Here is a 15,087-nt window from a genome sequence, read left to right as displayed (position 1 = left end):
AGCACAGAGCAAAATAAGAACAAAAGTAGGATTAGGGTTTGCGAAAATTAAAAGGGAAGAAGAAAGTATTTTCTGCAGAATTTCTCTCTGCCCACAATCTGTGGAAAATCTGTTATTCACTTGCAACTGCAACTTCTGTGAATACAAGTTATTGACTTGATTACAAATAATGAAGGTTACTCCCTATTTATAGATTTAGTTTAGCTTTCTCCCTAAGCCAAAGCCCAAAACTATAAAAGCCCAAAATACCTATTTTGGAATTAAATCAAATCTTATCTATTTTAAATCTAAATCAAATATATCTAGATCTTAAACAAATCTATGTGTAACAAACTATTACACACTTCGACACACCTTGTGTTCGAGCAACAACCTGCTTCAACACAAGGAATTACAAATTAAAAACTCTAACTACGTAATTAATGGAAAAATAGAAAAATGGTTCAGTTCTTAATTTTTATTTTAATTATTGCCTTGAGTTGAGGGTAAATTTATAATAAAAATAAGTTACATAAAAAATATCATGGTTGTTGATTCTTGCTTATCAACTGAATCTTTTCCACTTCAACTATTTAATCTCCATATTGTATGCTTGTTAAACTTCCGGTGGACACTATTATAAATAAATTTGACTTCTTTTACTCATTCAACAAATGATGTATTTACTCATTATTTTAAAGGATTAAAATCAAATGTTCTTCATATTGTAAATACAAATTTAAATATGATTAAATTTTGAAAAATGATATATTTTCAAAGACCAACTCAATCACTTTTACAAAAGATTAAAACTATAACTCTTGATATTGGTAGGGGACTTGTATATTTTTTTTAGAGATTTATAAAAAGGATATAGATGATTGCACTAAAATGCAAAAACTATCCAACATCAGAACTAGTTCAATCATAAATGTTTTATCAACAAGCATAAACAAAATGCATACATTCAATTACTTCTAAACACCTAAGCTATTTAAGAATGCAAAAGTAGCTCTTAGTTGTTTAACACCACAAACAAATTTTTGATTTAAGTATTGATTAGGAGAATGATCAAATCAGTTTAACATAAAACATTCTGATCAACATTACAATATTTAGTAATCAAACAATTCTATACAACTTCTCACCATTCATTTTGTTTCATTTGTAAGACATGTTTGTAAATACAACACAACCAAATAAACATGTGACACTGACAAAAAATGAGTGCATCCAATCAAACACAGGTCAAAAGGCATGGCTTGAGAAATAAATTTGCAGAGATGCCATAATGGAGGTTCATTTTTCTCTCCAACATAGAAAAAGGAACTACAAAAAGATGATTAAGTGATTCCCTCATTTACACGCCAACCCTTTTCTCCATACTCAAATTTATCCCCTCCACCCCTCTCTTTCCATCTCTAAACAATGCACATCATAGACAGGGTCGTCTTTGAGGACAAGCTACCTCACAGGACTCAAAATTTATCACAGTTAAATCGTAATTAAATAGGATCTCATAAAATACTTGTCATAATTAACTAGGACCTCTATTTATTTTGTCCTGATTACATTGTGACTAAATTACACAGGGCCTATAGAAACTTAAGACTCTCTAAATACAGATTTCAGAAACAGAACCAAATATAAAAGAGGAACCAAAAAACATGTGTAGGCCCTCCAATACCATCTCAAAAGAAAAGCTGATTAGAAGAGTATATAATATCTATTGCATCTTTATATTAACCTTAACATTTTCATTATTGTCTCGTTCTTTGATCTTAGGATCCACCTCTTTGCTTTTTGACCAAACCAAAAACCCCTTTTTCTCTCTTTTTGATCCTTCACAATTTGTGTTACTTCATATTTTGCCTCTAAATTAGCTTGATCATGGTAGGGCTCCCCCTCATAAATGGCAAAACATGATTCCACAACAAGCTCATGTGTACATGTCTCTTCCACGTATATGAAGCTTACTTGTTCTCTGATCAAGTTGCTCTCTTTTGTACTTCTCATACACCTAAATTCTTAAATGTTCTTGAAACATCACACTCTTAATGATTTACCTTGAAACCTACTATACCTTTCTTCCATTTCACTACCTAGCTAGCATTCCCTTAAGATCAATACATCTATATTCACTATATATATTCATTTTCCAACCTTTCCAACTGTCCCCTTCTACTGCTATGCTATCCCTCTCTCACTATATATAAAAACAGAAACTATTGGCTTCTTGTGCAGTTGGGAAGCCTTGTTTTGCTATTCAAATGTTTAAAAAAAGCAAAAGGGCATGTTTTAGTCCCGGTGTTCATGAGAAACCAACCATGATTCTAAAGCATAGAAGCAGCAGCAGAATACTAAGAAACAGGAAGAGAATAATTGGAACTTGGAGTTTCAGATTTCACAGCAGAGACCCTGTTATGTTACCTGTCAGATTCCTAATAAGGCTTGGAGCAAAGGTAACAAATTCTCTAAAAACCGTTTCTTTGAGAAGGAGATCCACTATGAAGGTTTCTTCATCCACTTTGGTAAGGTCTCATTCATTATCAGATCACCTCGCTGATTCACACCGTGCAAAAGCTGTAGCAGATTGCATTGAGTTCTTGCATTCTTCTTCTTCTAGAGAGACGCCTAGTTGAGTGAGTATCTGTTCAAATTGTTGAAAATATTCCACAAATTTGCTACTATTTGCAAGTGATGCGTATATCATAGATAAAGGTATATAATATATTACCTTGATTTCAATTTACACGTTGATTAATAGAAAAAACAAAAGTCAATCCTTTGTAAACCATACCATGTTGGCAATGGAGTTTGAGTAAAAATCAAGAACGCAATCCAACTTCAATGCACAATTATTTATATGATTCACCTTATGACTTGTAGATGGTATAATTTGCATAAATAGTTATTCTATAGTTTCTTTCAACCAACCACTAATCGCATCTTTCGATTTCCCTAAATCAAGGATGCAGAGGCAGACTACCACACATGACCCAGAATTTATCACGGTTAAACCGAGTCTCATAAAATATTTGTCACTGTTAAACCTAAATAAATAGGACCTCTATTTATTTGGTCAAACTTATTCTGAATCCAATGATTGCATTAACACAATCTTCAAACTCACATCACATGCATTATAACATAATCTTAAAGAATTCAATTAAATCCCTTACTAAAATGGCATAAAATTGAAATCTGAAATTCAATTCAAATCTTAGATATGAGTGATTTCGGAGTCAAACCCAAAACCTTACACGCATCAGGATACAAACTCTTCCTTATCTCAGCATACACTTCACCAACCCATTTCTTCTGCGCCAATTGCTCCCCCAGGCGCACAGCAGCCTCTACCGTACTCTCCGCACTATCATGCGCCGAATCAACAATCCCCATCTCAACCGCCTCTTTCCCCTTAACCTTCACACCGGCCAACAACACATCACGCAGCACCGCCGGCTTCTTGATCTTATCTCTAATCACGGCAGCGAAGTAATCCGGCATCGGCAGCGCGAGATTCACCTCCGGCATGTACAACACGCCTTGATCACTCCTCATCAAGACATAATCATGGCAGATCGCAAGCAGGAACCCGACGCCGGAGGCGTGGCCGTTGACGGCGGCGATGGTTGGCATAGGAAGAGATATCAGCGCCGCCGCTACGGGTTTGAAGGATTTGACCATGGAACTAAGGCGGTTCATTGCGGCGGACTTGGAGCCGGCGGCGCGAGCATATTGTAAGTCGAAGCCGTTGGAGAAGAATTTGCCTTTGGCGGTGGTGATGAGAACAGAGCCGGGAGTGGATTGAGTGGCGAGATTTGTTAGGGTTGAGAGAAGGGAGTCAATTAGAGTTGGATTGAGGCGGTTTTGGTCGTCGCCGGTGAGAGTCAGGAGCCATAAGTTGTCACGCTTCTCGAGAGTCCACATTTTTTTATTAATCACTTATTCATTCCACCACAATTCTAATCAAATTCAAATATTTTCTTTTGTTGTTTAGTAATCACCAAATGAATAAATAATTTTGCCTCTCAACACACTACAAATTAGACAAGTGGCTTTATCTTAATATACAACCACCAAGGCACCAACAATAAGTTATTCATGGTGTAGTGTAACTTTTATGATTTTATTTTTGGTAACCGGTGGGAAATCTTGGTTAAGTTTTAGTTGGTGGGAAATTTTTCTTTTCTAAGTCTTTCTCGGTTTTTGTAAGTGGGTTCGAGTATCCATAATACACTTTTAGTAATGAATCTTGCTTATAAAAAAAATAATTTATTCTTGGTGTAGACCTATTAGTCTTGACACTTTATAAATCCACAAACATACTACAGGTGCAACATGCATTAAAATATAATTGAAAGATCAAATATGTTTGATCGATTAAACTGAACATAACATTATGATCATATCAAATAGTACATAAAACACATAATAATGTACAAATTTAACTCCATAAAAGAGAAAATTTTAGTTATACATGACAAATGTGTTGGTTGAATATGAAATTTTATAAAGTAACTAGATAAAAGGTGTATAAGTATAACTACATTTGAACGATCTCTGAGTCTCTAGGTTCTCCATTTTAGCATGTTTTCAGCCAGCGTTAAACGCTCAAGATCTTTCTCAATGAAAGTGTCACTAAACTAACTAAAACTTAATAAATAGTATGTAAATCTGATATATATATATATATATATATATATATATATATATATATATATATATATATATATACACATTTGAACGATCTCTGAGTCTCTAGGTTCTCCATTTTAGCATGTTTTCAGCCAGCGTTAAACGCTCAAGATCTTTCTCAATGAAAGTGTCACTAAACTAACTAAAACTTAATAAATAGTATGTAAATCTGATATATATATATATATATATATATATATATATATATATATATATATATATATATATATATATATATGAAACTAACTGGTCAAGCCCCAATTTATAAGTGAAACATATAACACCAAGAGTCTAATAGGTCCCATTTTTATAAAAGTCATCTGCCAAAAAACACAAGGTGAACTTGGGGAAGAGTGCCTAATAGACGGGGAGAAAGACACTCTCATAGATATGGAGAAAGACACTCTCATAGACTTGGAAAAGAGGACACTTTTTGACGAGGGTGTAGCAGATTCCTCCCAGGCTACCTTTCACATGACGACCTCTTGAGGCCAAGAGGTGTCTTCATTTTAGGACGAAAGTTTTGATAGTGTCGACTTCATCTACGACCGCCTTGACACATCAATCGATGTTTAGAAGGCGATGCACATGGGTTCGAAACAATTGTTTTAAATGATGAGAATCTATATACTTTAGAACGCCCTCTTGAGAAACCCACGAAATAGCCTTTAGGGTTGTTAGTGCTTTAGGTATCGTTGCAATCTTTCAAAGGCATCTTAGTATAGGGCGCCAGGTAAGCTGTCAGGGTCTATGTGTACTCGCTTAAAATCCAATTGAATATTTGTACACTGATGACCCTAGAGACGTATTCACGAGGAAGGATTCTAACAATGTCTCTATGCCAGAAGTTGACCTTAGAGGCATAAGTTTAGTGAGGCATTGAGGGTGAATCTACGACATGCATGACCTAACGGTTACATCTCTTGATCTAAAGAGCTCGACTCGCCCCTCTGGAAAATTCTTTGATGATAGTATTAAGTGGTGGCAAGTGAGGTTTTCTTCACTTATTTCTTCTAATTCCCTTTCTCTCATTGGTTGGGGGCTTCTAAGACTATCTCGCCTATAATCTCGTTCTTGTTCTAGACCTATATGTTGCAGTCTTAACGTACATCCTAAGATGATCCACTTGAATGAGGCATTATATCTCCTTTAACCTTATGATATTTGTACCACTTCTTAAAATTGTTCCCCATAATTTCCCACTTAGGGGTTAAGGATTCTATGATTTTGGTATGAAAAACTTATTTTCATATTTGTTCTCACCTGATGTTCAATGGCGCGTAGTTCTCTGCATGCCTTCTGGGAGGTTAGAAGGCCCCTAATTTCTTGAATCGTTGATGGAAGCTGTTTTTGCGATGAATCGAGGTCTCAAATCCTCCATGGTTGCTTTCCTTTGTGTCGTTCGTTCTCTTTTATGTATTTATTTCCTTACCCTTTACATAACAATTCGTCCTAGCCATTATTTCTTCCAATGAGTTTGCATATTTTTTAGGTGAGGGATTTGTTAAAATGTTTGACTTTTAGTCCGTTCTGAAAGACTCCCACGAACATCTTTTGGTTAGGATTTATCATCTTGATGGTGGCTTCAATGAAGAACACTAGGTATTTGCATAAAGACGCAAAATGTACCTGACGCACAATGAACAAGCTTGCGGTGGACACATTATGTTGCTTGCTTGTTGAAAATTGGTGGATTAATTTTCTGGAAAGATCGTGATAGCTGGTTACAGAGAACTTAGGGAGGTTTAAATACCAACCCAAGGATGTCTCCTTCAAGGTTTTAGATATAATTTTACATTCGAGAGAACATTTTGCGCCTATGATTATCATTTGTGTATCGATGGCAATGATGTCCTCTTGAAGACCACTCTTTCCATCAAACGTTACTAGTAAAGGCGTCTTGACATTTTTTGGGGCTGATGAGTCCCAAATCTTGGCAGAGAAGGGTTGGGATCCAACACCTCTATTCTCCTATAGTTCATCGTCTTGTCATAGTTTATAGATGTTTCAAACACTTATTTGCAGGGTTTGATTTTGGCGATGTAATTCCTAACAACACACGTCTCTATTAGGGCCTCTTGGTTTCCATTATTGGATGCAACTCTCGTGGACATCACTTCCAAACAAAGTCTAGGTTAAGAGAAAGCTATTAAAAATGGTGTGGTTCAAACCTGTTTTATAGATTGAGGGACCAAGTCATAATTCTTGGGTCAAGCGAAAGCACACCAAATAGTTAATAATTATTTTTAAAATATTTATTTGTATCAATCTAGAGCATTTTCTTTCATATAAAAAACATCTATAGATAAACAATGTTTTAATGGAATATTATAAAAATTAAAAAAAATTCATACTGAAATAACCACTACTATAATAGATTTGCTCCATAAAAAATTCTCGAGTCAATTTTTGGAGTTTGATAAGATGTAAAATTGTTGTTAAGATTATGTTGAAATTAGAGAAAAATGTGAGATTTTTTAAAGTGTAGTTTGGTTGAAATAGTGTTGTGTGATTTGAGGTATAACTTGAAGTCTTTTTTTTTTTTTTGACAATAACAAACTTAATGGATTTCATTCATCAAACAAGATTCAATACAAGGAGGTACAAAATTAAAGATACTACGCCTAGACCAAGATTTGACCGCCTTCGCTAACGTATGGGCAACCAAATTCGCTTGGCGTTTAATGAACTTTACCTCAAAGTTCGGAAACAAAATCAACAAATTCTGAATATTCTTAACAATAACACTAAATTCGGACCTACCTAAATGTGTATCATGTGAATATTCATAACTTGAATTAAAATGTGAGGGGAAAAAAGGGGTGATGGTGATAGTTGGTTAGACAAGGTAATAATGAATTACTTCTTCTAGTTTAGGCGAGGGTAGTTAGTAAGGAAACGTACAGTAGAAAAAAAAAAAAAAGGTGTTAATGACAATATTTTCGTAATTAAGAAGTTTTTAAAAAAAAACAAAATTAATATTCGTCTATTAGCGAGGGTCCTATTTAAAGTTAGAGCAAAGTTCACCATCAATTCATCCAATACAAAAATTCGAATTCAAAATTTTGAGAAGAGCACACTATCAAAAACTAAAGTCTCTACCACTAAACCAACTTATCGGGGTATATAATTAGGAAGTTAATTGAGAAAACCATATTCTTGAAGAAATGGTGCTGTGAAAGGAAGAAGTTTTAATTGACAAAAATTTCAAAGTCATTAGGATTGAGTGCTTCAAACCTAACATTCATACATTCTTTAATATTAGTATTCTTCTATTTCAATTGCAAGTATTTGGTTGTTGGATTTACATACGTCGTTTAAAATTGGTATTCATCTATCCCATGTGCAAGTTTTTTGGTTGTTGGGTTTCCATGATAGTGTCAAGGTTGGGATGGTTGTTGAGAATCAGCTTATCCAAACGATGGTCCGTGGCCTAAAATAGCTTCATTATAGTCTCTTGGTGATGAGTTAGTGAATAAAAGAATTCAAAATCTTAACCCTGTGTCCCATATTTCTACTCGGCTATCAACTGAAGGAACAATTTATCGGAACAATATTATTGCATTTAGGTAAGTATATAAAAGTTAATAAGTGAAATGTCTCTCGAAAATTCGCAATGTCTCTCGAAAATTCCTGCACGGTTGATAACTGAGTTGTATTTAAGATTTTATAGAGAAACGAACGATGAACCTCTTCTGACAATTAAAATGCACAATTCGTGTGTTTACAATATTATAATTGCAACAAAGTCACATTGCAACAATAATAGTACCTCTTATTTATACCCATTATGAGTTCATGATTAATATAACCAAGATGATACGGAGTACCTTTGACCGAACAAAAATACACTGACATCTAATTTTATCAGACTTATCCCCAATTCAATGATTAAACAATCCAATGAAAAAGTTGCAATCTGAAAAAGACTAAAACTCAATTCAAATCTTAGATACGAGTGAAATTGGAGTCAATCCCAAAACCTTACACGCATCAGGATACAAACTCTTCCTTATCTCACCATACACTTTCCCCACCCATTTCTTCTCCGCCAATTCTCCCCCCAAGCGCACAGCAGCCTCCACCACACTCTCCGCACTATCATGCGCCGAATCCACAATCCCCATCTCAACCGCCTCTCTCCCCTTAACCTTCACACCCCCCAACAACACATCCCTCAGCACCGCCGGCGACTTGATCTTCTCCCTCATCACCGCCGTAAAATAATCCGGCAACGGCAAACCTAGATCCACCTCCGGCATATACAACACGCCTCGATCACTTCTCATCATCACATAATCATGACACAACGCGAGTAAGAATCCAGCGGCGGAGGCGTGACCGTTGATGGCGGCGATCGTCGGCATGGGAAGCGAGATCAACGCTGCGGCGACGGGTTTGAGAGCGTCCACCATTGATTGAAGACGAACGGCAGCGGCGGTTTTGGAGCCGGCGGCGCGAGCGTATAGCAAGTCGAAGCCGTTGGAGAAGAATTTGCCTTTGGCGGTGGTGATGAGGACGGAACCGGGAGTGGATTGAGTGGCGAGATTTGTTATGGTTGTGAGAAGGGAATCGATTAGCGTTGGATTGAGGCGGTTTTGATCGTCGCCGGTGATTGTTAGGATCCATAGATTTTCACGCTTATCGAGACTGCACATTTTGTTTGTCGTTTTCGTTACGTATTATCCGATACAGTTCAATAGAAGAATCAATCACAGTATTGATGTAAGAATTTTTGTTCCCTTTTGTTTTTTATTTCTCTATTGACAAAAGCTTGTAATAAAAAATTAGAATTATAAGTATTAATGTGAGGCTATAAAGCATTGACTATGAAATCTAGTGTATCTTTTTAATTTTAATTCTTTTATTAAATTAGCGGTTAGGTTGATAGACGTTATTTATATTAAAAACAATTTAAAGTAGAAATCAATATTAATTGGACCGTTTGAATTAATTTTTGGAAGATTTAGAATTAATTTTAGAGGTTCTTTGTGATTTTGAGGTGTTTGATTTATAAAAAATAGAATTTATCTTGTCTTTGAATTGACTCTATTTTTTTTTTTTTGACCAAAACAAGCTTAACTTCTTTCATTCATCAAAATAGAGTCAATACAACGAGGAATACTGTTAACATAACTGCGTCGAGACCAAGAATTGGCCGCCTTTGTAAGACAATGGGCAACCATATTCGCTTGACGCTTAATGAACTTAACCTCAAAGTTCATGAAATTACAAAGTAAAGATTTAATAGAGCGAATAATAAAATTATATTCAGAACTACCGATGGTATTAGAATGAATAGCTTGGACAACTTGAAGAGAATCGCCTTCGAAGATAACATTGTCAAGATGAAGGGTTAAAGCACTTTGAATAGCTTCCTTTAAGGCCAACGCTTCCGCTTCAAGGATAGAGAACGAGCCAACATCCCAAGCGACACCTGCTTTGACAAAATTCCCCAAATTATCTCGGATACACCAACCTCTATTAGTAGTTCCTTGGGTACGGTTGAAACCCGCATCAACGTTACATTTAAACCATCCGGGAGGGGGGGAATTCCAAGAAAGAGGGGAAGAAAGAGACGGTTCTCCATCCTTCGGATTTTGAGCCAGCCACCACTCTTGCCACTTGTGAAAAGCTAACCAACCGAGCCTTGACACTTCCTCCTTCTCATTATTCCAAATAAAGTCATTCCTGTTATGCCACAATAACTCAATCATCATAGCAAAGCGTCCCACTATCTTCCTATCCTCCCTATTACATAAATTAAGAATAAGAGATCGAATGTCATTACTATGATGAAGGAAGGGTGCTATAGTGTCATGCAAACCTGCTGTTCTCCAACACTCAATAGTCTCAGGACATCCGAAAAACAAGTGCCAATCATCCTCCTCCTCCTCCCCACAAAATTGACACATAGTGGGACAAGGAACATGGTGTTGTCGTAGTCGAACCCGAGAAGGCAAACAACCCGAGAAAATCCGCCAAAGAAGGTGTTTCGCACGTGGGGGAGCAGTGATAGACCACAAACCATTCCAATTAACCTCAATATTATCCTGGCTAGGAGGCTTCTTACTACTTTTCCAAAGGCGATAACCAGAACGAACACTATAATGCCCATCTTTCTCTTCCCTCCACACCAAACGGTCAACAACAACATCCTCCACTAACGGAACATAGGTAATAGCGTCCACTCCTGAAAAGTCAAACAACTCTCTAATCAAACTCATGTTCCACTGTTTGGCATTTAGTTATAGATTATGTCGAATTGATTATGGATGATTTTTATACTGAAGTTTATTTTTCAACTTACTTTTACATAAATGTATCCAAATATAAATCAATTATATTAATCAACTATCTACTCAATACTAAAGAATTGCCCAAACTGACCTTTCTACCATTCCACAATAAAACAATTCCAAAGCCAAAAGGTTATTCAGGTAATTAACAAAATAGAAATTCATCCATGCCAATTGTTCTCATCTCATTGGTCATTACCATTTACATTTCTACTTTTCTGAATTGTTACACCAAGTGTTACACTCCTATTCGTCCATATTTCCCATAATGTACTACTTTCTTTTATTTCTCTCTCATTTCAATTTTACGGTTCAAATTTCTTTCTCTCTTATAGCCTCTTCTCGTCTCCTTTCCCTCTCCCAACCCTAGCCGCCGCCGCCCATTCGACATATTCTCTCTATGTCTTTCTCTGCTCTCACTTTTCCCTTCAAACCCTAGCACTTTGTTCTCCCTTCAACATCTTATCGCCACTTCCTCTTCTTTCACTCATATACCCTAGAAACCGCTCTTACTGGGTTGCGTCAGACACGGTGATTCCACCGCCTCATCCTCCACCAGTTGAGACCGAGGCTGATGCGAAAGCACGGCTTGAAGAGAAGGCTAGAATATGGCAGCAACTTAACTCGAAGCGATACAGCGATAAGAGGAAATTTAGGTTTATTGAAACTCAGAAAGAGGATATGCACACGTTAGGAAAATCATCCAGTAAGTGTTGTTTCTTTCACCTATTAAATTTCTGCACGCACTTTTTATTAGCTATTTGTGGAACCCTAATCGTATATTTTTAGAAACTGTATACGTGAATTGTCCGATTGTGTTGGTAAAGGTTTGAAGACTTTTTCGGCTAAAGGTGACATCGATTGTGTATAAGTGAAATTTTGAATCGAAGGTGACATCGAAGGTTTGAAGAATTTTTTGGCTAAAGGTTAGAACACTTACTATGTATGTTTTGTTCTGTATCTTTTGTTCTTTGAGTTCTAGAAAAGTATGTTTATGTTTCTTTTAACATTGTGCACTGTTGATTTTGATTAACACTGAGTAATAACTTTCTGGTTTGATTTTTTTGTTTTTTCAGTTCATTTGAGTTCAATACTGCTGAGGTTAATGAGAGGTGTGGTCGTTTAGTTAACTTTGTAGTTCAACGCTTTTATTAACATCAACGTCTTGCAATATTCAATTTATAGTATGATTTCATGAGATTGATTTTTCCTGTATGTTTTGATTCATGTACAATAACCAGGATTTGCTATTGGTAATGGGTTAACCAACCCAGGAATTCAGTAACAATCATACACTAACTTTGCATTTGATCACATGGTTTCAGGTTATGTTTTACATGGTTGCTTAAAGTCTACACTTTGGTTGAAATAAGAACACTAACTTAAGGAATCTTACTTATTCAGCTCCTTTGTTATTGATGTTGATTGAAATAAAATATGATATTAATAATTAGTTTTAGTTTTGATTTAGCAGGGAAATAGCTATATGATATCAAATGCACCCTTAATAAAATATGATATCACCAAAGACTGATTTCTCCGGTCCTCTTTCTGTCAAGTCAAACCGGTCTTACCGGCGAGGGTAGTATGATTAAAATGGACATGATTAACTTTTTGTTTACTTATCACAATGTATATTTGCAGTTAGAATTAGATACTTGATTTTTTTTTAAAATAAATCTAACATATATCTTTATTTTACTTCTTGATATTTTTCAAGTTTCTTTTTCTTTATGACAAAACTGAACCTTTGGGAAGTGATTGGTAAACTTCAAAACTATTCTCAAGACAGTGGAATGGGAAAGGTATTTTATACTTCTTTCATTCAATATGTCAATACCAGTCAACTATTCTCTAACTATCTGTGATATAATTTTGAAGTTACATTTCTACTTTTCTGAATTGTTACACCAAGTGTTACACTCCTATTCGTCCATATTTCCCACAATGTACTACTTTCTTTTTTTTCTCTCTCATTTCAATTTTACGGTTCAAATTTCTTTCTCTCTTATAGCCTCTTCTCGTCTCCTTTCCCACTCCCAACCCTAGCCGCCGCCCATTCGACATATTCTCTCTATGTCTTTCTCTGCTCTCACTTTTCCCTTCAAACCCTAGCACTTTGTTCTCCCTTCAACATCTTATCGCCACTTCCTCTTCTTTCACTCATATACCCTAGAAACCGCTCTTACTGGGTTGCGTCAGACACGGTGATTCCACCGCCTCATCCTCCACCAGTTGAGACCGAGGCTGATGCGAAAGCACGGCTTGAAGAGAAGGCTAGAATATGGCAGCAATGTTAGAATCCAAAATATGGATATTTGTTGATAAACTTTTGTGGTATTTTGATAATTTTTCTCAACTCTTTCCATTTAATTACGGTTTAATATCGTGTAAATAAATAACATTTAGTTTGGTAGTAAATATACTATTTTTAAGCTTTTCTTTTGGTTTTTGTAGGTTTTATGCACTTTGGGAAGTATATGGAGGTATTGAGGCATGTTGGAGCAAGTTTGGAGACCAAAGGAAGAATTTTGGTTCAGCAAGGGCCGCTCAGCGGCCACTAAGCGCGCTTTCCAGTGGCGAAAGAAGAATTTGTGCTCAGCAAGTTCCGCTAAGCGGCCTCAGCTCGCTTAGCGGCCTCCAGCGTGGAAGCAGATATTTTGTGATGACCGCTTAACGGCCGTCATGGCGCTAAGCGGCGGTACTTTTTCAAGTGGCTACTTTTAGGCACTTAGAGATATTTTGTGGATCTTATCTTATCTTCTTTTCATTCCAACAACACACACTCTAGGGCAAGAGAAGAAAGAAGAAAAAACTCATCCATATTCAAGATTTCTCAAGCATATTTCTTCATCATCTTTGGATTTCTATGCTAGGAGGTCTTGTATTGATGTTTGTTGTTGAAGCTATGGATAGCTAAACTTCTCATGTGTCAAGATTAGAGGTAGTTAGCTTGTAAAGTATGTATTTAGCTTGATCTTTTGTATATGAACCTTGTTGGTGATTAATATATGGTGAATATCTTTGTATTCATGTTTATATGTTGTTTTGATACACTATTGAGAGATATGTTTCAAATCTTGACCAAAAGGGTATTCATCTATCAACAATCAAACTCTAGAGATAGATTTGTGAGTTGATAATCACTTGTATCAAACTTTAAAGGTTATTATGTCAACTGTCGGCATGAGAGATCATCTGACGGTTAATATAATAAAAATCACGACACTGCTTTAGAGATAAACAGTATCGAGAGGATACGTGATTGTATTAATCATTGATATGTTCATATACATGATCATCAGAGTACATACAAAAGCAAGCTGACGAAAACTAATCTTGACACAGTTTTACTAAACCGTTTTTAAAACCCTAGTTATTGTCTTTAATTTCTTTTCATGCTATTTATCTTTCATGACACTAAAAACATACCGAATCCTAACTCAAAATACACTAAGCTGTAGAACGGCGATAATATCGCATCAATCCCTGAGGAGACGATACTAAGAATACTTATCCTATACTTTCTAACAAGCAACTTAACTCGAAGCGATACAGCGATAAGAGGAAATTTAGGTTTATTGAAACTCAGAAAGAGGATATGCACACGTTAGGAAAATCATCCAGTAAGTGTTGTTTCTTTCACCTATTAAATTTCTGCACGCACTTTTTATTAGCTATTTGTGGAACCCTAATCGTATATTTTTAGAAACTGTATACGTGAATTGTCCGATTGTGTTGGTAAAGGTTTGAAGACTTTTTCGGCTAAAGGTGACATCGATTGTGTATAAGTGAAATTTTGAATCGAAGGTGACATCGAAGGTTTGAAGAATTTTTCGGCTAAAGGTTAGAACACTTACTATGTATGTTTTGTTCTGTATCTTTTGTTCTTTGAGTTCTAGAAAAGTATGTTTATGTTTCTTTTAACATTGTACATTGTTGATTTTGATTAACACTGAGTAATAACTTTCTGGTTTGATTTTTTTTTTGTTTTTTCAGTTCATTTGAGTTCAATACTGCTGAGGTTAATGAGAGGTGTGGTCGTTTAGTTAACTTTGTAGTTCAACGCTTTTATTAGCATCAACGTCTTGCAATATTCAATTTATAG

General features: G+C 35.8%; 2 protein-coding genes across 2 annotated transcripts; both read right to left on the bottom strand.

The window, feature by feature from the left end:
* Positions 1–2,825: 2,825 nt before the first annotated feature.
* LOC131644961 (enoyl-CoA delta isomerase 2, peroxisomal-like) lies at positions 2,826–4,003 on the bottom strand. The gene has a single exon (XM_058915594.1). The coding sequence runs from the start codon at positions 3,910–3,912 to the stop codon at positions 3,196–3,198; it is 717 nt and encodes a 238-aa protein (XP_058771577.1). The 5' UTR covers positions 3,913–4,003; the 3' UTR covers positions 2,826–3,195.
* Positions 4,004–8,382: 4,379 nt separating this feature from the next.
* On the bottom strand, positions 8,383–9,511 carry LOC131623667 (enoyl-CoA delta isomerase 2, peroxisomal-like). The gene has a single exon (XM_058894680.1). The coding sequence runs from the start codon at positions 9,336–9,338 to the stop codon at positions 8,622–8,624; it is 717 nt and encodes a 238-aa protein (XP_058750663.1). The 5' UTR covers positions 9,339–9,511; the 3' UTR covers positions 8,383–8,621.
* Positions 9,512–15,087: the final 5,576 nt, after the last annotated feature.

Source organism: Vicia villosa, linkage group LG1 (genome assembly GCF_029867415.1).
Source record: "Vicia villosa cultivar HV-30 ecotype Madison, WI linkage group LG1, Vvil1.0, whole genome shotgun sequence".
NCBI lineage: Eukaryota > Viridiplantae > Streptophyta > Magnoliopsida > Fabales > Fabaceae > Vicia > Vicia villosa.
The sequence above is the reverse complement of the archived record's forward strand: the minus strand, read 5'-3'. Positions and strand labels throughout refer to the sequence as shown.